This window comes from Marmota marmota, unplaced genomic scaffold, assembly GCF_001458135.2.
Source record: "Marmota marmota marmota unplaced genomic scaffold, marMar, whole genome shotgun sequence".
Taxonomy (NCBI): Eukaryota; Metazoa; Chordata; class Mammalia; order Rodentia; family Sciuridae; genus Marmota; species Marmota marmota.
Window position 1 is genome coordinate 3,256,316 of NW_026000223.1, and position 24,093 is coordinate 3,280,408.

Genomic DNA, 24,093 nt, shown 5'->3' on the forward strand with positions numbered 1-24,093 from the left:
ATTTACTGATTTTTTTCACCTGTCAGGAAGGAAATGAATAACTCAATTTATATTTCTTATGCATCATAGTTGCGGTAAGTTGATAAGATGAGGTCAAACAAAGTGTCTGAGAGGCCATGAGTTAAACAAAGAAGCTGAGTTAATTTTTCTCTTTGGCCCCACATATACACAGAGATACTGTTAAGCCATAAGCAAGACACCCATTCTGTCTTCGGACACATCTCAAATCTACCCATCTCTTTCTTTCTTCCCTGCCTCCCACCCTTGTCCAGGGCACCATCACTTCCACTTATTTTACACTTTTACATTCCAATCCATTCTCCAGAAAAGCCAGAGGGAGTCTTAAAAACATAAATCAGAACCAAACAAAATAATAATCAGATCATACCACCCCTGCTTAAAACCTTCTGATATTTTCCCATAGCTCTTAGCTTATATCAAACTTCTTAGCGCTGGAGGGATAGTTCAGTAGTGGAGCACTTGCTGGGCATCATAATGCCCTGGGTTCAACCCCAATACCACACACACACACACAGAAAAAAAAAAAAAAAAACCAAAACGTGTGTGTGTCACACACACACACACACACACACACACGTGTGTTAAACTTACTTCTCCATGTGATAAAGCCCTTGATGATCCATGATTACCTGAGTAACCCCTGCCTGCCATTTAAATCTCAACCCATAGGCCCTCCCTAAGTTCCTTCAATCTTCACTATACTTCTTAGCTTTCTACTCTAAGCCTCAAGGGTTAGTCCTCAGAGAGGTTTCCCTGGCAGCTCAGCCTAAAGTCAAAATGCCTGTGTCTATCTGGTCACATCCTATTTATGAATTTCATAAACTCCATAAGGCAGAGCCTGTTTAGTTTTATAACCCCAGTGCCTCCACAAGGATAGACGTACAATAAATGTCTCTTAGATACCAGGTGTGTAAAGAAATAAAGAAGAGACCTCAACATGAACCACAGATATACCCTGACATACTCTCAAATTCTCCCAAATCATGACAATTATAGCATACTGCTTCCTCAAATAAATAAAATTATGTAGACTAATTCACCGGGATCTGAACCATCAAGTTAGCTGTTTTAATGGATTAAAGATCAGAACATTGTACTATGTTCTGTCTAATAACCACTGTTAATTAAGGCATTAGATCTTTATGCTTATATCTATTATTAGCACTGCAGTTGACTTTCAACAGAGGAATGATTTTTTCACTAATAAACAGAGTTTTTAACATTTGAGGGGAGTTTCAGCAAATGCAACAAGTATATAAAGCAGGCCAGGTGAGAAACAGACACTGGCTGATCTCACCCAACAGCAGTTGACTCTCCTTAGCATCCCCATCTTACAAAGGCCAAGCAACCCAAATCTGTGCCATAGAACAGTCTAGATAAGTGAATCAACTATGAATGTAAAAAATTATGGAAACAAAGTCCTGCCATCCTTACTCTTTGGTCTAATTTGTTTTGTTCTAATTTTCAAGAGCAAAGAGAAACACATTGACTAAAGCTGCATAGCTACATTCTGTATGTCTTTGAGATATGTCATCTGGTCTGAAGAATGGAGCTGCCAGATTGTCTCGGAGGATTTCTGGGTATCAGAGAATCTGCCTGGAACTGGATCAGTGCCAGCATTTCCATTGGCCCAAATTGCTGAAACCGCAGTCCTGAAATCTGTCCACTACCTCCTGCTGCCAGATGGAAGGGAAGTGCCTGAATGAGAACTCATCACTTCTCTGCTTCCTTTCCAATGTTTAATGTCAACCTGAGAAATGCAGTCAGACCTCCAGCCACTTTTGCTCTTTCTTTCATCCTTTTATTTCCACATGCCAGAACAGAGAGGGTTTAAAAAAGAAGGGAGATGCTAAGTCAGGGAAAAGGCCAAGAGAAGCCCTACTCTTACTGAACAACCCTTAAAACTAAATATCATGAGGTTCAGTAAAGCCTTTGCCTTTACATCAAACTAAATGGAGCAAACCTCTGTTGATTTATTTTTTTAACTGGAAAGACTGGAAATCAAGTTATATTAATAGATATTATTTTCATGGAAATAAATAAGTACATTGGCTATAAGAAATAATAACTTATTTAAGTAATCAATACTTTTCCATAAAGATATCTTATAAAGCAAAAGAGCCTAGAAGTCATACAGTTTATTAACAATTTTTGATATTTTGTGCTTACCTACCTCTTTAAGACAAAATGTCTTTGTTAATTAAATTTTTATTTATGTCAAATGAAGTCACATGGATTTTTTTATTTTTATTTTTTGTAACTGGAGATGGACAGCATGACTTTATTTTATTCATTTTTATGTGGTGTTAAGGATTGAACCCAGTGCCTCACACGTGCTAGGCAAGCACTCTCCATTGAGCTTCAGCCCCAGACCCACACAGAGCTTTTTAAGTGAAAACCACACATAGTTTTATCAGGAGATCACATAAAACGTTCCACCCCCCATTTCCATAGGCCAGATGATGCTCTAATTCTTTCAGATGTTTCTTCCGTACTTATGCTTCAAAAATATCTGAATAACATGCTATTTCTTAGTCTCTCAGTTTTAGGTAACACCTATTTTCTTGCTGTTGTGGAAGATGTAGGTTTTAACTGTCCCATATCACTGTGTGCCCCACACATTTGTCCTTCACTTTATTCATTTTTTATTAAATCTGTATCCAGGGTTTTCATTATTAAAAGTATAAATACTATTTACTACTAAGTTAAACCAGCATGTTACAATTACATTTTCTTCTGGAAAATGTATTTTAACAGTGTAACTCAATGATATAGCACATGTTTAGCATGTATGAGGTCCTAGTTCCAGCTCTGGCACCAAAAGAAAAAAAGAGAGAGAGAGAAATCAATCTCTCACATGGACAAACTGACATATTTCTGACAGTATGAAACTTCAAAAGCAGAGATTCTGAAGGAGTAAGTTTGGAATGGGGCCCAGGAAATTAAGTTGCTTCTTTGTTTTTGTTTGTTACCTGGTTGTCCTGACACACGACTAAACCAGTCAGGGTCACTCCAGGAGAACTGGGCTGGCATGAAATAATCACACAAAGACAGAGAAATACCTTTTCTTTGGGTTCTGTGACGGCCCCTCTGACCCAGCTCCCACAAAGGAGGTAAAGCAGGTAAGAAAGAGAGGGAGCATACGTCGAGCTCGGTTTTATTGGGGGAGGCTGTTCGAAAGAACACTCTATCCATATAAGGCAGAGGGGTAATGTTACAAGGGGCAGCCCACTCCCCCTGGGTAATGCCCACTCCCAAAGCTGTGCTCCTCTGCTGAGCAGAAATGGGGATCCACCTGCCTCTGGGTTGGGGAAGCCTCCACATTTCCATCATTCAAAGCTAGGGGGCGCTCAGCTCCTGTGTGGCAGCTGACACCTTGGATTTAACCCAGGGGCATTTTACCACTGAGCTACATTACCAGTCCTTTTTATTATTTTAATATTGAGACAATGTCTCATTAAATTACTGAGGGTGGTCTTGAACTCACGATCCTCTTGCCTCAGCCTCCTGAATCCCTGAGATTACGGATGTGCACCACTATACCCAACTTTCTTTGTTTTAAAACTACACCTCTAGGTGAGCTAGGTTTGGGAACCACTCATTTACAGTGAAATGAGAACCCTGAGAAACTCTTGAGATTTAGAAATTGAAATGACAGAGGATTTGGGTTCAGTTCTCTACTACCATTCTAGTATCACCTACAGAAACTTTCTAGAGACAGAAATTAATTTGGCACAAGTTCAAAGAATAACTCATGCTTTATGTTACATGAACAAGCAACAAAACTCAACACAACTATTCCAAGAACCAAAGTCTGGGCCACTGTTTGCATCTCTTTACCTTCCCATCTTAATACCTGAATGAGTACTGTGTTTGCACCTGGTTCATGTTGGGCATTAAGATTATAAGCCCCAGTTCCCATGTCAGCCTTTCCCTCATGGAGTTGCTCTTGAATGCCACACTTTACCTAGTAAAAATGATGATCATATCCAACTGATAGAATATGGGCTGAAATACCAGTCCCACAGCGGCCAAGCTGAACTGCTGTGGCACAATGCCAAGTAAGTGTGTGGCATCCATGCTGTGGATCCAGATCCCAAGGCAGACAAAGTATATTTCCTTTTTCCTCTTCTAAGACTTCAGCAAGTCTATTCAGATCTTCTTGGGTCTTTATTTTGTCAGCTTAATCATGAATAAACAGGTTTGGTGCTAAAGAGGTCAGATTGACTGTTCATTAAATGATTGATAGATATTTTCATTTTGTTTTGTTCTTGCAGTACTGGGGATTGAGTCCGGGGCTTCTCAAATGCTAGGCAAATGCTCTACCACTGAGCTACATTCCCAGTCCTTTTTATTTCTTATTTTGAGACAGGGTCTCACTAAGTTGCCTAGACTGGCCTGGAACTTGCTATGCTCCTGCGTACAGAGTAGCTGGGATTACAGGCATGCATCAACCATGCTCAGTTAATGACAAAGGATTTTTGTGCTTTAAAAAAAAAAAAAAAAAGATATAAGCCCAGAGAGACAAAAGAGGGTAACTAACTACACATGACCTCTATGAAAAGCACAGTGATAAGATTTACTGTCTTGCCAGATAGGATAAATCTAAAACACACAGTGGGGAAGGTCAACAAACAACCTATTCTACCCAAACAGCCCCAACCAGCATTCAACAATCTGAAAACATTAGCTGTGTCCAAAAGTAGAGGTGACGATGAGACTCAGTGCAAAGGATTTGTAAATGCTAACTTAACAGACAACTATATTCTGTGAACGTAAGCAACACTGACTTCTCCAACCTGACCTGTAAACAGCAAAAGAAAAGGTCTTGGGCTGCAGGTTCAGGAGGAAATGCTGAGAAAAGAATTGATAGTTTACAGATGAAGTATTGAGAAGTTCAGTTGTCTTTCCTCACTCAGCTCCCAGAGGGATGGCATCTCCATATTACTCTCCATGTTTAAAATTCAAAGAATTCTCACTGGAGAATGTGACCAGACCAAGAGAATACCCCCCAAAATACTTACATAAGATAGTAATAACAATATAATGATAAGCTTCCTTACCTAGCTGAGGTGTGAATGTTGAAAGAACATTCTATTGATATAAGGCAGAGTTATAATATTATGAGTTATAATATTGTATTACAATATTATTGAGTTATAAAAATGCAATTATTGAGTTATAATAATGTAAGTGCTAAATAATCAACAAACTAAAATCCTCATCTTTCTTCTTGGGAGGCTGACAGACAATGCCTAAAACAGAAAGTCATCAGATTACCAAAAAATGACAACATAAGCTTGTTACTTAGAAAATAACTAGAACTGAAAATGATTGCTTCTAGCAACTGGAAAATGGGGGCAGATTAATCTATTTGCTGGAAATAAGCCTTATTCCCAAACATACACTCAACTTCATATGTGAATAAATGTAGCAAAATATAATTTAAATAAAGCAGGGTTTTTATCATAGGGTCTGATGAATTCCTGTGTGATGAATGCCAGGCACAACACAGATAAGTAATGGAACATCTCAAACCCAACAAAGATAAAATTTGAAATGTTCCCATTTCCTCCTCAACTGTATGTGAGGATCAGGCCAGGGTCACTTAACCACTCACTCATTGACTAATGTTGTCTGAAGCCTGCTCTATTCCAGGCATGGTTCTCAGCAATAGAGCTACTACAATGGACCCAAGGCTTTGTTCAGTCAGCAAATGAGTAAGAGAACTTCAGGAGGTGAAAGAAACAAAAAATAAAGCAAGGCAAGCATTTCTGCCATCAGAGAGTACTAAAGAAATAGAGTACTATTCTAGAAAAAAGGTGAGGAAAGTGGCTAGTGTAAAGGAGTAAGCTAGGAAGAACATCCTAGGTGCAGGAAGACAATGACAGTTTGAGAGACACAGCAGAGCAGTGGAGGGAGGGGTGAGCAAAGGAGGAAGACCTAGGAGGAAACCTGAAGAATGGGATGGGGGGAAGGGGGACAATAAGCCGAGTTTCACAGGCCACAGGGAAGACTTGGAATTTTAATGAGATGGGAAGTCACTGGAGACGTCTAAACAGAGCTTCATGAGAGCATTAGTTTATATAACATCTCAAGACCCAGTAGAGATAATCATGTTAAATAAAACAATACACAATCATTTGTATAAGTTAAAATGGAATGTCTATGGGCTGGGGTTGTAGCTTAGTGGTAGAGCACTTGCCTAGCATGTATGAGGCATTGGGTTCAATCCTCAGCACCACATAAAAATAAATAAAATAAAGTTACTGTGTCCATCTACAACAACAACAAAATTTTAATGGAACATCTGTTTAACAGAAAATGTTTGATTATAACAAATAAAGTAAATCTCTCACTCACTTATGACCTTCTTTTCCATGTTCAGCTTGGTTACTGACCAACATTCCAATTAAGCCCACTTCTTTACCATCTCCCAAATAAGACACAATAAATCTGGCATGTTATTGACAATTATCTACTATCTGCATTTAATAATGCACAGAGCCTGAGATAAAATTAATCTCTGGAGAGATAAATGAGTGTATGCAATGGATGAGATCAGCAGAAATCTCTGACCTCGAGGATGGTTCTTAGATACGTCTTTGGAGACACCCACGAGGGAAGTCAGCATAAGGAATCTACCACAGTTGGTACTGTATCAACAGTAATAGAATTATGGTACTGTATCTGCTTGTTTTCCATGCAACTCCTCCACAGGAGGGGCCTGGCAAGTGATAACTCTCAACAGAGACACAGAAAATTGGATGTCAGTATGAACCAAGACGACAAATATCAAGGTTCCAAGGCCAATATGAGACAGAAACTCCAACTTGCCTCCTCCACCCACAGAATTTATAGAAAGGATAAAGGAGAACCTATTCCATGGTTCACAGATTCCTCAATGAGGTCAAGAATGTAGAAAGGGTGGGAGAAAAGAGTCTGCAGGGAGACTAGGGAGTTTCCATGGAAAGTGCTATTGCTCTGCCCTGAATCCCTGGTTTCAAAGGGGCTACCTAGAGTACTGTGCTGGGTAGAGTGCCTACATGTCTGAGGCAGCTCAGGCATACTGCAGGCTGAGGTCCAGCTCCCTTGGCCCATCTTCTCAGGAGAGTGGAGGAGAGCTGCTGAGCCACCAAAGCTGGTGGGGGTGACAGGTAGGTGAGCACATCTCACAGGCACATGTCGGGGGTCTTGGTCCTCCTAATAAGTTCTGGGAGAGGCAAGAAGACCTCCAGAGAAGAAAAGCTGGGTGTGTTCTGCAGGATGCCAGTAGCAGGGAGGGTTTCCCATGTGACTACCCAGAGCAGAAATGCAGCTTTCTGGAAAGGAAAACTATAAAAGCTAGAAGTCCAACAAAGAAACTCCGAGTACTAGGAAAATGATCCAGAATGAGAAAAGTGCACTATTATCATCTGCCAGGCCCTCCTGTGGATATCAGCTTTAACCACCTGGTAGATTTAGAGGACATGAAGCTACCTATCCAGGTAAGAAATGCCCCATTCTCCCCACCTCTCCTCACTGCAACTCTGGCTGGCTCCACCAAGCAGCTGCTGAGGGAGAAAGAAGAGCACCAAGGAGTGAACACAGAGCAAAAAGTCCACAGCAGGCTTCCAGTATGACAGGGATCTGAGCTGGGAAATGCAAGAAGATACAATGAGGCATGCTTGAAGCTTGGATTCTACATGGGACTGAATATTACATTTACTAAATTTGAAACTGTGCTTGCAATTTAAAGTGATCATAATATTGTCATTCCTAAGAGGGAAAACAAAAGCAGGAGATCAGCTAGAGTTGAAAATTAATTCTAGAGCGATGAATTAACTTCCTTAATAAGGTTTTAAAGGGACAAAATTAAAAACACAAAGAATGTGGGTTGATCTTATTGCACGCATCATGTTTGCTAATAATACCGGCCATGAAAAAAACAAATAAAATGTCTAAAAGGGAAATGAGTAAACTAAAGAGTCAATGCTTGCATGAAACCCAGATGAGAGAGACATAAATAGCAACAGAATCCACTGTTTAACATTTACAAAGGAGAAAGATGCTGGTTGTGCTAGGTTTCTGCAGCTATGATAAAATACCTGAGATAAAGCAATCTAGAGGGAGGAAAGTTTTGGTTTGGCTTATTTATTTCAGAGGTTTCAGTCTAAGTCACTTGGGCCCACCATTTTGAACCTGTGGCAAGACAGAACATCATAGCAGGAACATGTAATGGAGTAAAACCGATCACCACTTGTTGATCAGGAGGCAAACAGGGGCTGGAGTTCCAATATCCCCCTTCTAGGATATCCCTTCAATGACCTAACTTAATTCCACTATACTCTACCTTCTAAAGGTTCCATTACCTCCCAATAATACCACTGGATAGGGACAAAGACTTCAACACATGAGCTTTTAGGGGACACGAGTTCCACAACACTGGTTGTGATACACATGCTTAGGGCCTGTGCTGTAATGGTGTGGTAAAATATGAATAGCTAGAGCAAGAGTTATAGAATCAGATGTTCAGATTTGGATACATGTTCAGGCATTTACCATCCATATGACCTTATGCAAGTCACTGACATTCTCTGTAAATCACTTAACTCTATCTAAAATGGTAATCATACCTAGGGTAACATATTGTGTTGTGGACATTTTAAATAAGAGAATACATGGAGAGTGTTTCTTTATGCTAGCAGTGATGAAGTGATGACAGTGATGAAGGTTTCCACTACTCTGAGGGACAGAGGAAGCTAAGCAGGCTTTCTCATGTTATAGATGATCTATCCCTCAAGGCTTTGTTGACTGTAATTCCAAGATCGCTAAGCAACCTAATGATTCTAATTCCATTTTCAAGCTAACTTGATCATTGGGAGTAAATACCTGGAACAATGAACATCAGGAATCCTGTGACCAATAAATCAGCTTTTTTTTTAATTGATTTTTTTCAGCTTTTCTTATAAACATGAATCTCCTATTTAAATCAACACCATTCAGGGGCTGAGGTTGTAGCTCAGTGGTAGCGTGCTCACCTAGCACGTGTGAGGCCCTGGGTTCAATCCTCAGCACCACATAAAAATAAATAAATAAAGTACAGGTATTATGTCCAACTACAACTAAAAAATAAATATTAAAAAAAAATCAACACCATTCAGTTCATTAAGGTCTGATAGATTCTTGGTGAACTAAAAAAAACTGACTAGACATAGAGGGATGAGAATTCTGCCAGAGGACTGACCCTTGAGAGGCCCTATATGAACAGCTGGGCTCTCCTCCTACCTCCCTCTCTTTAATTATGCATGATTACACCAAGACACTGAGAAATCCCAAAGAATCCTCTGAAACAAAGAAAGCTTCCTACTACATTTGCTATTTTTTGTTCTAAATGAATCTCATAACTCTCCAAAAACTAGAAATGCATACATAGTATAGATAATGACACTACCATTCAGGGGAACTTTACAACCAAAACACCTTGTTCACTTACACGCCCTTATCATCTGTCACTCTAATGCTGATCTCTGTTGACTTGCTGGTGACATTTCATGACTGAATCCACTCTCCCCTCTTATATCCACAACCTCTTTTATAAATCCTTCCTCACAACTCATGTCCTTCAAGAAGTCTTCCCCAATACTACCAGCCCTTTCTAGTTAAGGGTGTAGCTCAGTGGTAGGCAGATTACATGCTTTATATGCACAAGGTTCTGATTTCTAGATCCAATATCCCCATTCCCAGCCCCACCCCCAAAAAAACTAATTTATTCACTTGTGACCACTTAATTTTTCTTTCAAGCAATTGTCAAGCAGCTAAATCCTTGCATTTCTCAAATGTCTCAAAGAAGACCCAATACTTGATATATTTCACCAATTAAGTTCTTTATTGCCACCAGATATATATTCATATTAAGTAAATAAATCATCTTAAGGAAGAAGAGAGACAAACTAGATTACAAAGGTGACAAACAAAAGATGTTCTGGTTGACAGAAGCTTTGCGATCACATAATCCTTCGAGTTTCCTTTTCTCTTAATTAGGTCAGCTTTTAATACCATAATCATTCTTTCTGCCTTTTCCTTTTCAATCCTGCTGCACCAGAGTCCCACTGCAGTTTAAGTGACCTACTTAATAAAAAGTTTGGAGTCCTCAAACAGAAAACTGGGTTGGTTCCTCCGCTGCCAACTGCTATGCAATCTTGGCACATTCCCTAGCCTCCCAAAGCTGCAGTCTTCTTTTCTTTACAAAGAAGAGGTTAGATTTCTTTTTGGCTGTAAGTATCTATGAGTATTTTCTGAGAACCTATCCCATACAAAGCACTGTGCTTGATATGAGGGTGGGAAGAGGTATAAGTAAAAATCAATGTTGCTCCATCATCTATTTAGGGAAGAGAAGGCCCATACAGTACAAAACCAAATGCCACAGTTACTTTGTTTATCATCCCCATTCCTGATTCTCTATTCCATGATTGGAATTGTGCATGGCATATAGATGTTCAATTCAATGACATACACACCTTATGGGTGTTTAGAGAAGACAGACTTCATCTTAAGTCAAGAATGGTTCAAAGATTTCTAAAAGGTTGTTCAACTTTCACTGCTCCCCAACATTATCTTCTAATTGGAACCAAAATCATAAGCCAGTGTTCAAGTTTCTCCATGCTCTGGTTTCAATATATCCTTCAATCCTTTTCTTTTCCTTATATAGAACTATGCTGAAGCCAACCTCCTTGTTATACCTCAGATCTTACTCTTCACTCCTCCTTCCTCCATACCGCATTTATGCTGTTCTTCATAATAAAATGTCTTCCAATCCTAACATGGCCCAATTCCATTATCTCTCAGGGTAATTTCAAATTTCTCCATATCTGTATGGAGGTGTGTGTGTGTGTGTGTGTGTGAGAGAGAGAGAGAGAGAGAGAGAGAGAATAGATCATTTTTTAAATTTTGGTGCTGGAGATTAAACCCAGGCCCTCATGCATGCTAAGCACATTCTCTATCACAGAGATACACCCTCAACTCCTCTCCTAGTTTATGAAAGAGACCTTAGAAAGCGTTTCTTAATCCTTCCAATCATGTGCTCCCTCCTGCCTCTGAAACCCCAAAAGATTTGTTGACATTTCTCTTGTGGTACATATAACAACTGGCTCTGCAGTACATCTGGGCCATATCTTTGCCTCAAGAGAATGATTAACATCAAAAATTATATTATTCACCTGCTTTGCCAAACAAATAAAGGATAGTCACTAGATTAGTCTGACAGGACAAATATAAAAGGACACTTTAGGATATAAAAAGTGGATAAACAATGGTACCAAGTTAGGAACATTTGTAACTTATGACTAAAATGGTGACTACTATCCCACTCTCAATAACCTCAAAAAAATTATATATATATATATACATACATACATACACATATACACATAATTTTGTTTTGGTACCACCAAAACAAAAAAGTATAATGAGATTTCATCTCACTCCAATCAGAATGGCAATTATCAAGAATACAAATAATAACACATGCTGGTGAGGATGTGGGAGAAAAGCTATACTTATATATTGTTGGTAGGACTGAAAATTAGTACAACCACCCTAGAAACCAGTCTGGGGATTCTTCAAAAAAACTAGGGATGGAACTACCATATGACCCAGCTATCCCACTTCTTGCTATATATCATAAAGATATAAAATCAGCATCAATGTTTATAATAGCACAATTCACATTAGCCAAGTTATGAAACCAGCCTAGATGCCTGTCAACAGAAGAATGGATAAACAAAATGTGGTATATATATGCACAATGGAGTTTTACTCAGTCATAAAGAAGAACGAATAAACTGGAGAACATCGTGCTAAGTGAAATAAGCCAATCCCCCAAACCCAAAGGCTGAATGTTCTCTCTGATATGCGGATGCTAAGAAAAAATAGGGGAGGTAAGGAGGAAAAAATAGAAGTTCACTGCATTAGGCAAAGGGGAATGAAGGAAAGGGAGGGGATTGGGAATAGTAGAAACAGTAGAATGACTTGGACATAACTTTCCTATGTTCCTATATGAATAAATGACCAGTGTAACTCCACATCATGTACAACCACAAGAATGGGATCCTAATTAGAATACATTGCACTCCATGTATGTATAATATGTCAAAATACATTCTACTGTCATGTATATCTGAAAAGAACGAATTTTCAAAAAGTGAAAAAAATAAGCTAGACACAGAAAGTCAAAGGTCAATTGTTTTTCTCATATATGGAAGCTGGAAAAAGACGGGAGGTAAGAGGTTTCATGAAAATAGAAGAGAGATCAGGAGTAGATCAGTGGGATTGAGGGAGAAGGTAGAGGGATGTGAAAAAGAAAGACCAGTTAAATAAATAGAAGAAAGATCAGTAGAATCCTAGAAAGGGAGCAGGCAGAGGGAGGAAGAGAAGGAAAGGTGAAGTACTAGGGACTGACTTGGACAAATTAAATTCCATGTTTGTATAATTATGCCAGAAATAACATCAAATTATATATAACTGTAATGAACTAATAAAAAAATCAAAATAACTAAAAAGGGCGAGGAGTATAGATCAGTGGTAGAATGTCCTTGGGTTGTATACCCAGAATTGCAAAAAAAAAAAAAAAAAGTGGATAAAATTACTTCCAGGCTATGTGTCTGAGATATATCTCAAACATAAATAAATTTTGTGTTTAGATCTGGGTTTCATCTCCAAAATAATAATTATGTACATACAAATATTCCAAAATCCAAGAAAATACAAAATTTGAAACACTTCAGATAAGAGATATTTAGGCTGTACTTGGAATTTCTGTGGATTTTTAAGTATCTGGAATTTCCGTGAATGCTTACCTATAACAGAACACTGCTCTGTAGCCCTGACCAACTAGTGGGGCATACCTACCACTTAGTTTCTAATGAACTCATTTCTCATTTTCAACAGTTTTATTTAAGCTGTTGTTAGGCAGAACACTGAGAATAACAGTTCTACCTTTCCAGAGCCAGCAACAGACACACACACACATATATATATACATTCATACCCACTCTAAAACAGATTTCATTGACTTCGTAACTGAAGCAATTAGTTTCACATGCATTTAGCCAATTGGTCTCCCTGGCCCCACCTCTCATCACCAAGAAACTCTGTATTCCCATCTCTGCTGGTATCCTGCAAACTACATCTACTGGGGTTTGGTTGCCCTTCAATCCCAGCATGACAAATAATCAGCCTCAAGAACTCTTGAAAGGTGACACTGAATAATCTTTTTATTTTTATTTCTGATTAATCTGACGTTAAATAAATGAAGAACATGATTCTTGGCTTAAGTACAATTAAAAATCTGTCACTGTAATCAAAACCTGGCTTTCATCACAAGTGACATTTTGAATTCATGTCAGTGTATATGCAATACCCAATCCCCTGATAACAAATGTAATAAGCACAAAACTTAACAGTGAAAAGGTGAGAAAAAAAAAAATCTCTCTTCTCCTCCATAAATACCAACTAGTCTGGACAAACACTTCTTTGCTGATCAGATTTCCTTGATGTTTATATTTGCTAAATGCTCAGGCCTTCCACAGAGGAAACCAGGTGTGCCCAAGTGTCTTCAAGGGGAGCTCCACCCCCTCTTCCACAGGAAACATGCAGTAACTCAGTTTTGGAGTGAGGCAGCAGCAGGCAAAGGAAGAAAGACAGAAGCCCTACTTACCATAGAAGAGGAACGCTTTGGTCATGGGATGGTGCCAGTAAGTCCGGTTGATGGTGAAGAAACAGGCATCTGCTCCACACTGGCCCAGCCGTCCAGTTTCCCCAGTCAGTGGGGACCACCAGAGCATGATGGGGTAGCTGTCGATTTCCAGTTGTCTCTTCCTAATCAAGGACAGTGCGTCTTTCTGAAGGAATGGATTGAGATGTTCAGGCTCTTCCTCCAATTTTTTATGTCCATCTTGCAAATTGGAATTTTTAAACGTCTTCCTTTCAAATTTTCCTAGCTCAACCACGACCTAAGAATGAAGGCAATTATTACCAGAGTCACATTATTTAACTTTCATCAGCATATCTCACTCATCTTGATGATTTAGCCTCCTACTAGTTTTCTATTGTTGCTGTAACAAATTTCCATGAACTTAATAATTCAAAACAGCACACACTTATTATTACACAGTTCTGAAGGTCAGAAATTTGAAATGAGACTCACTGGGCTAAAATCAAGGGGCCAGTAGGCCTTTATTCTTTTTTGGAGATTGGGAGAATCAGTTTCTTGCCTTTTCTCTCTCTTGGAGGCAGCCCACAGTTCTGGACTCAAGGCCGCCTTCCTACTTCTTCAAAGCCAGCAGCACTGAAGACTGTGGCTCTTTTGATAATATTTCTCTGTCTAACGAGAGCCAGGAAAGACTGTACTCTTAATGATTCATGTGATTACACTGGGCCTCCATAGATAATTCAGGATAATCTCCTGTTTTAGTTGATATCATGCTGCCTTACCAGAACACCTGAGATTGAGTAATTTACAAAGAATTGAGATGTATTTCTTACAGTTCTGGAGGCTAGAAAGTACAAAGTCAAGGGGTCCCTGAGCAGGAAAGGAAGACACGCTTATGCTTTGATCGGGAACCTACACCAGGGACAACTAACTGACTTCCACTATAAGGCACTCATCTGCCCTCATGACCTAATCACCTCTTAAAGTTCCCACCTCTCAATCCTGTTGCATTGAGGACCAAGTTCCCAACATGTGAACTCTGAGAGATATTCACACCAAAGCATTTCCATACCTCAAGGTATATCACATTAATCCCATATGCAAAGTCTTTTTTGCCGTGTGAGTAACATATTCACAGGTTCCAGGCATATGGGACATGAAAAGAGCCTCCAAAATAAAAATTCTATTCTACACGTAGACCCATTTCTCTGCTATTTCATCAGCATACATAGCGCCTAGCACATATAGTACCTTGAAAATTACAATAGGGTTTCTACCTGTCTACGCTAACGATGACGCTCCAGGGAAAAAGAGCTGTAAACTACCAGCGGATTACCTTTATTGCAATTAAAGAAGTCATAATATGAGAGTTATATTTTTAATAATACCTACTATTGCACTGACACCATGAAGTATAACGGCAAAACTTCCTGGAATCTGCGTTATCAACACAGTAAACCATTGGGGATTGGATCTTCACTCGCTTCCACATAAAACCACATTTTTACCTACGTCAAGATAGTCTAAGTCAGAATCACTGGACAGCCAGGCCATCAGAAATAGTAATCTGGAGGTGGTGAGATTGAAACTGAGGACCAGTTGTTCTCCAAAATTTTTCACACTTTAAGATTTAATGCCAATACGGCCCTACAAAAATATTATCAAAAGGGTTTTTTTACATATGCTTTAAACATCAATGATCAGGCTACAAAAATATTATCAAAAGGGTTTTTTTACATATGCTTTAAACATCAATGATCAGGCTATCAAGCACATAAAGCAGTTAAAAGAAGGCACATTTACATTTTTCCTGCAGTCAGCCCTCTGTATATGCAAGTTCCACATCTATAGAGTCAACCAACTGTGGATCAAAAATATTCAAAGAAAATTTGCATCTGTACTGAACATGTATAGACTTTTTTTTCCTTGAATTATTCCCTAAACAATAAAGTATAACAACCATTCACATAATTTTTACACTGTGTTGGATATTATAAGCAATCTGAGGTTACTAAAAGTATACAGAAGAAAATGTATGCCTTAGACAGTAGCAATCACCTGATCCTGAAAGATTAAGCAAAAAGTAACATACTTGGAATTCTGTGAGAATAGAGCTGGGGATATAGAGGAGATGGCAAAGGCTCAGTAATGAATCCACATTACACAACTCAAATTCTTGGTACCTGGAGTGTGACGAGCAGAAAGACAGTAGCTGTCATGCACAGGCAAGATGCCAAAACCTTCCTCCTCTGAATCCGCACCATGCTGCCCTGCCCTGGGTGACTGACAGAGGGCTAGCCCAGTTAACAGGTGTTCTCGCGGCAGCCCATAGCCCGAGACAACTTCACATGGAGGAACCATCTGGGTGCCAATTTCTTGCACTGCCATTCCTGCTGGGACCTGGTCTCCATGAAGGACTGAGATCTGAGGTTTTGAGCGAGCCTGGCTTGGCATCGAGAGCAAACAGCATGCAGTCTTCTTAAGCCATCATCAGAGCAGCTGGAGATTCTTCAGACAAGAAGACATCAAACAATTCTGTAACAGACAAATGGATAATCTTTTAGCCATAGTGCACAAGATTTAATAAACGTAGTCTTACAGGTTTATCATGTACAAGCACTAATGTTTTAAACTAAAAGGAATCTTGGAGATCATGTAGTCGTAATAACTCATTCACAGACAGGGAAATGGAGACTAGAGTAGTGAAGTGGCTCACCTAAGGTCACCTAGCCCATTAGAAGAGCATGTCAAATCTACAATCAGGTACCAAATCTAAAATTCTCTTTCACTTAATTTTCTATGGCAAAAGAGGACCGAATTCCAGAAGCCATTTATATGAAGTTACTCCCTTATATTGAGGTTTCAAAGGAATAAAGAAGTAGAACAGAAAGTACCAGGACAAGAGGTTAGGAGTATAGCTCAGTGGTAGAGCACTTGACTAGCATACATGAGGCCCTGAGTTCAATCACTCTCTACCATTACAGAGTGGGGAAAAAAGGAAAGAAAGTACCAGGACTATGTACCCACTCTGGTTAAAAATTAGAAAAAAAAAATGGTCAGGCTTCAATCAAAAATGAATAATAATTGACTAGGGTATTGGTCAGTGGTAAAGTGCTTGCCTAGCATGCAAGAGGTCCTGGGTTTAATCCCCAACACTGGACAAAGAAAATTTATAATGGATGATCATCAACTGTCCCAGTATACCCCAAGAAAACCAACTTCAGTGAAAACATAAAGAAACATGATTATTAATTTATTTTGTTAATTCTTGTATGGCAAGTGTAATAAAGCAGTGTGCTGTTTGAACAACATGACTCTGGTTTCATCTATCTCAATGGATGATCTTTTTGAAAAGTTTTAAGAAGGAACTACATGGTTCCAAAAGATTGTCTCTTATTCCCAAGATTCCATGAGTTCCACGTCTTAGCAAATGGCCTTGTGCAGGGATCAGCTTCCAGAAGATGGTCAGTATTGCTTCACAGTGCTCCAAAGGCCTGACCCTAACTCAGAGCCACAGGTTTCTAGGAGAGAGTTAAAGATATAACTAGAACTGTAAAAATGATACGGAACTCTAGACCTGGGTCTAAAAAAGTGAGCTCTTCTCTTATCTTGATTTACTTTTAAGCCCAGGATACTTTTCTTCCTCAATAACACAAAGACTCACTGAAAGTGCATTTTTCTTCTTTCATCCATGGGAATTCTCAAAATAGAGTAACTATGAAAACAGACTCTAGAGTCAGCCTGCAAGGATTCAAATCTCAACTCCCCAGCTGGCATAATGCAGGTGCACCATAAATTTAAATATTATTATGATTTTTATTAGATGGAAGTGAAGCTGAATTCTCAACGTCACTGTCTCATCAACTGGAACTTCTTAAGGAGATATGAACATGAAAAGGAGACTGTTCATGTTTATTGAACAACCTATTATGGGCAAGGCCTTTCCTAAGTATGTAGCATTTATAAGCCAAAAACGACTGCATGAAGTAGCAACTACTATCCTTAGTTTTGAAGGTGAGAATATTAAATTTGAAGGCAGCAAGGTAAATTGCTCAAGACAATAACTTCATAACTTTGATAAATACTACAACCAGAAAAGAGTCTGGCTTTTGAGTTCATGTGGTTTGGGGGTTTTTTTGTTTGTTTTTTCTTTCTTTGTATTGTTTTGGTTTTGTTTTTTTGTACTGGGGATTCAACCCAGAGGCACTTTACCACAACCCTTTTTATTTTTTAATTTTGAGATAGTGTTTCACTAAGACACATGGGGCCTTCCTAAGTTGCTGAGGCTGGTCTCAAACTTGAGATCCTCCTGTCTCAGCCTCCTGACTCACTGGGATTACAGGCCTTTGCCACTGTACATGACTCTTTTCTATTTTTTTTTAACCATTAATACTATAAAATTCCTACCAGATAATGCTAACATTACAGCTATCTACCTGAACCACAGGAGGGAAAAAACAAATAAACAACAAAAAAAAAAACTACGTAGAATAGTTGTTGGCTAGTATGTTAGAGAAAACAAAACAAAATCTACCAGGAACCTGTAAAGCTCCTTACCTTCTACTCAGTAGATGATAGTAGATATTAGCTACATAAAATGTGAAGCTGGCTATTTGGGTTCTAATTCTGATTCTATCACTTATACATAATATAATTTGGACAAGTTACTAAGCCTCAGTTTTTTTAATAATAAACAATAAAAGTTAATTATCATTGTTTCTTTCCTTTGCATAACAGAAAAATTATCAAATTTTCTACTTAGGGGCTGGGGATGTGGCTCAAGCAGTAGCGCGCTCGCCTGGCATGCGTGCGGCCCGGGTTCGATCCTCAGCACCACATACAAACAAAGATGTTGTGTCTGCCGAAAACTAAAAAATAAACATTAAAATTCTCTCTCTTTCTCTCTCTCTCTCTTTAAAAAAATTTTTTTCTACTTAGGTGCAAAAGCAATTTATTATAATTAATGCACCCAGATTAGAAAGTAAAACAATATTATAAGCTTAAAAGAGAATAAAATTATATCACTCTCAAAAGTTTTAGGTCTGTCAGTCCACTCAATCTTATAACCACTTTGTAAGCTAGACAAGGAGGTATTGTATTCCCAGTTCCAACAAATAAGTAAACTGATCTTCAGCAACTTTAAGTGATTTGCCTGGATCTTAGGTTTCTTTGTTTGTTTGTTTGTTTGTTTGTTTGTTTTTAAGGCAGAAGTGGATCTAGAAATCAGGTCACTTGACTCCAAGATCAATGGAAAGGAAAGACATGGGAAAAACAATGAAAGTTTGTCATGAATACAAAACAAGTCAGGGACAAAGGAAAACAAAGGATGGAGAGAGAACTTGAGGACAGATTTGGGAATGTTTTTACAGCTACCAGATAGCTCAGGTCGGTTGTGGGGTCTTTATAAGGCTGTAGAAAGAAAATTCTGCAATGGAAGAATTTAAGGCTACAAATTCCCTTGCATCTGGAAAATCTCAACTTAGGTTATACTCCTGAAGCTAGAGTAGTGAGATCTCAGGGACCAAGCAGTGGTTAAATACCCACCAATAAAGAACAGATCCCAGTACTGTGATTTATAGTATGCAGCCATCAACCAAGTCTCAGGGTACATTTGTAGCAGTAACAATCAATCTAATATATAGTATTAATTACCCAAGGCCCATCATCAAGTCAGCAGTCTCCCAGCTTGTGTGACAGATGGGCTTTGCAGAGAGCACGATGAAGACCACCAATCTCCAACTCCATGGCACTCCAAGAGCAAAGTGCCCTTCTGCCTAGCATTGCCTGAAAAATAAATCTCAGAGTCTTCTAAGAGAATGCCCCCCAATTTTTTTTTTTCTGGTACAGAGCAATGTGTTTGTTCAATCACAGAACATCACATCTGAAATGGACTCTTACTAACCAATACTCTTGACCCTAGAAGCTGAGCTTCTGTAATGTACTGCCCCGGGGCTGGCCATCTGCTGCCCAGAGTGGGGTTTGGAGCTAAGTGCAACTGCCTCATGCCCCTGCAAGTGCTATTCCACCAAAACCAGCAGCACTGTCATCCTAAAATGGATCCATATTTCCTACTTTGTTTTGAATTAAGAGAGACAGAAGAAAGACTGAGTATCTCAAAGAAAATTAGCAGTCTGAGTGTGCCAGCTCCAAATTCTGGCTGTGCAGGGCCAGAATTGGAACAAAGAAATGATTCTACCCTGTCCTTTAGACTGAAAAATGAGAAGCCAAGCCTAGTGATGCACTTGATACACGAGATTTCCAACCCTGACAGTCTGTGTCCCTCTCTGCTCCCTCTCCTTATTGGCAGGAAAGAGATGAGGCAGAAGGCAGGGAGCTCTGGGAAGCCTTCTCTGCTCAGTTCTTTCTCATCTAGCAACTGGAAATCAATTGTTTTAATAAACAACCCTCTTAACTGAGATGAATATAATACCAGGAAGGGCTTTTAGAGGGGATACAACTAATTATCAAACTTAAATTATTCCTATTAAATTATTTCTATTAAAGTATAATTTCTCCAGTTAGCTTGACTCTCCCAGGAAGTGTTGTCACTCTATAACATAAATCTCCAGGACATCCCTTACATGGTTGCTTAGAAAGAGATGAGATGGTAGACTGATGGGAAGATGTCTAAGGACCCGTATTAGTCTGATTTCCATGCTGTGACAAAATACCTGAGAAAAACAATCTTACAAGAGGAAATATTTATTTTGGATCATGGTTTTACAGTCCATTCAATTATGAATGCATTATTGGATTACTACATTGATGAGATCAGAGCCCTTCCCAAAAACCCCAAGTCTGAAAATTGCTACACTATAGACCAATCCTTCAACACATGAGCCTTTGAGGTACGTTCCAAATATAAACCATAACGGGACTTTGGACCACTCGTCAGGCACATGCAACTACCTCCTTTCAACTATCTCTCATTAACACTCCTCACTCATTCCTACCTGGTTACTCCCAAGACCCAATAACCAGTGTTCTTCCTAGTCTGACCTTCATGCATTCTCCATTCAGATATAAAGAGATGTCCCTAGAATGTTGATTAGGTATATCACCTCTGATTGACATCCTTCAATGGCTTCCCAAAGATCTCAAGGTAAATATAAAACTCTGCTAGCTTAAAAGCTAGAGGATGTGCATCCCGCCCCACACCTCTTGCTTCTTTCCTGGTGTCCTCCTCACACATTCTGTCCCAGCTATACCTAGAATGCAGAGCTTCCTCTTCTGTGCCTTCTCTAGAGTGCCTGAACATCTTTTACTTTTCCAGCCATTCCACAAGATTCTCAAGATTACCTAAAATGGGATATACCCCTCCCAAGACCAAGTCAGCTTATAGATCCATGTCATCCTGTGCATTATTTCTATCACAACAATGGAGAAAAGGCAGGAAGCTGGAGGATTTTAGAAAACTTTCTGAAGCTGCTTCATTGGGTGCATAAAAAACAATTGTGACATGAAACAGTTGGTCTAGTGTTTAATTTGAAAACTTCTTTAATACCTGCCACTGTCCCTATAGCATCTAATGACCACAGTGTAATGATTCCAATTTTGATGTTTACCCAATTTTATCAACATTTATTTCCATGGTTCTTAATGGACTTCTGATCTTGCTAGGCAATTATTTTTATATAAAGAAGGCTGAGGGTTAAAGATTTCTACTTGGGAAGGTTATTTTATGCAACCAAGCACACATTTCAGGCAAGACTAACAGAGACTAGGAAGGGAGAAAGGAGCACTGGCAGCCTTGTGAATCAAGATGGACTATTAAAGGGGTGGGGAGGTGTCAGGGTGTGCCCTTAGATTCCAGATACACACTTCAGTGTTAATAATACAGCCTCCACTGATATAAAGCCCCAGTAAAAAAAGCACAGTTAAAAGGGGTGATTGGGGCACAAGACTGAAGCTTTTATGTCAAAATAAGAACTAAGGTGACTCCTCAAGAAGCAAGAAGGCATCATCTTTGATTTGTTTATTTGTTTGCAGTACTAGGGATTGAACCCAGAGCCATACCTCTGAGCTACACCCCCACACCTTTTTTAATTTTATCTGGGACAGGGTCTCACAAAGTGACCCAGGCTGGCCTTGAACTTGCAATCCCCCAAGGCAAGAATTCTTCATTTTTGTTTTTCCTATAAGGTCTTCTTAGTAACTATTCATTCTTCAAAAAGAACTTATAGATTTTTTTGTGTGACAATTTTTCTACTTGGCAGATATGAAGAAAAATATCTCATCTACTTTTAGCAATTTACATAATCATGAATGAGGAGCTGGTTAAATAACACAGAATATGGCTAACATTTCACATGTCTATAAACAATAGCTGTACCAGGCAATCTTCTGAAGTTTCTTGCCAAAAACAAGTTCTCTATTCCCATGAATAGTGTCCAGGTGCAAAAATTCTCCAGAGAAGAAAGTTTAAGTTAGTAAAATGATAATCATCAAGACAATTTGAATAATCACAAACTAGAATTTCAAGAAATATAAAACAAAAAATATTTGTATATAACAAGTTTAGGATTGTTAATTTCCCCCCTCCTGCACTGGGGATCAAATCCAGGACCTTAAGCATGCTTAGCAAGCACTCTACTACTGAGATGCATCTCCAGCCCCATTTTCCCTTTTAGTAATTCAACATTACCTTTTGAAAACTAAAATTGTATCCTAAAAAAAAAAAAAAAAAAAAAAAAAAAAACTCTGAAACACATTATAAATAAAGATAAACTTTTTTTTAACTGAGAGAGTTTTTTTAAGTTGCTGATGATCTCACTAAATTGCTAAGCTGGCGCTGAACTTGTAACCCTCCTGCCTCAGCCTCCTGAGTCACTAAAATTACAGGCATGCACTACCACTACACACCCAGCTTAATTTTTCTTAATTTTTCAAAAACCCTTGTACAGTAACGTGATAACATTTTTATTGTAGAATGCTGATAGTTGAGTAAGATACTGCATTTCTTGCTGAAATCAACTCTTTACATTCCAAATAAAAAGTATTTAAATACAGGTTGGAAATGTCTGCATACTGAGCAATATTTATACATACATGAATAACATCATTGTTTATGCAAACTATTTTCTTTTTCTTTATTTCCTAAATTTAACCAGGTTGAATTTCTTTTTCAAAAAATGATCTGTTGGTAAGATATAACTTGAAAACACACTACTTTTTTCCTCCTTGAAGAATAAAAGATAAGCAACACAGTAACAGTTGATGCTGGATGTTTAATTCACTGTTGCACACTGCCACCTAGCAGGAAGCTAGCAAATGAAGAGTTATTGTAGCCATTTCAAAATATGCACAAACCTTAATGATCACTTAATGCTACAACTTTGTCTCTGGCTTAGAGGCAGCAGGAGAAAGTTCTAAGACTGAGGCTAGGATGCTGTCTATATTGGTGGCTTGGAAACTTTAGTGTGCTAATACCTGTACTGTTTATTCAATGCAGATGGCCAGGCCCCACCTGAAAGACCTCTGTTGGAGACAATGGTGGACTGTGGGAAAACAAGGCCCTACTTTGCAGAGTGAAATCACCAACAAGCCCACAATTGGTCATAAGCTTCTGCAGAAGGGAGGATCTCATTTGAGAGAAGGGAGGATGTATGAAGGCACTGAGGTCCTGACGACCGATTTTCCTTATTCAAAATTGTACCCAACCAGAGTTGCATGTATTTTACAAATAAAATGAACAATCCAAGTCACCTCAAGCATAAAATATTCTCCCCAACATTTCTGGGTACTGTGGCAGTAAGTGGGAGTAACCTGTTGGCGCTTCAATGTTAAGAAATACAGTAGTTTGCCATAGCATTTCCTAAGTATTAAAGAATTATTAAAAGATCCCAAGACTGGTGTGGTGGTACATGCTTGTAATCCCAGCCATTTGGGAGGCTGAGGCAGGAGGATCTCAAGTTTGAGGATTGCTTGGGCAATTTAGCATGACTCTGTCTCAAAATAAAAAAATAAATAAATAAATAAAAATTAAAAGGGCAGGGGATGTAGCTCAGTAGTAAAGCAACCCTGGATTCAAATCCCAGTATGGGTGGTGGAAGGATCCCAAGTAAATGTCTTAAAATCACAGCAGTATTCTATGTCTTACATAAAATATAGAAAATAGCTCTAAGGGAGCTAACTGGGTACAAAAACACCTTTCGAAATGGCTTGCACGTGGAAAACCAAAGCCTGCAGTCTGGGGGCTCTCCCAAGGTATTTTCTGTAATATATACACAAGAATCTCCACAGCTGGAAAGTCAGGATTGCTGCTAGTTCCGCACGAAATTCTAGCAACAAGTGATTCTCAGTGAAGACCCAAGTGCACTGAAGCAATGCACAATACACAAGCAAAGTTAGGGGAAGCAGATGGTGGCAGGCAGGGGGAGGAA

The 24,093-nt window shown here is 38.9% G+C and overlaps 1 protein-coding gene across 7 annotated transcripts in view; it reads right to left on the reverse strand.

Annotated features, from left to right (window-relative positions):
- Window positions 1-24,093, reverse strand: part of Fut10 (fucosyltransferase 10) — an 88,642-nt gene that overhangs the window by 61,177 nt on the left and 3,372 nt on the right. For 5 of the 7 annotated variants that reach the window (XM_048792799.1, XM_015501247.2, XM_048792802.1 and 2 more), the window contains exons 2-3: window positions 15,895-16,246; window positions 13,718-14,012 (exon numbers count right to left, since the gene is read on the reverse strand). In XM_048792799.1, the coding sequence (XP_048648756.1) occupies window positions 13,718-14,012; window positions 15,895-15,975 (376 nt within the window). In that variant the 5' untranslated portion in view covers window positions 15,976-16,246. Of the gene's footprint in view, window positions 1-13,717; window positions 14,013-15,103; window positions 15,655-15,894; window positions 16,247-19,363; window positions 19,781-24,093 lie in introns of those variants that run through there. The other 2 variants (XM_015501248.2, XM_048792800.1) reach the window with 2 other exon arrangements.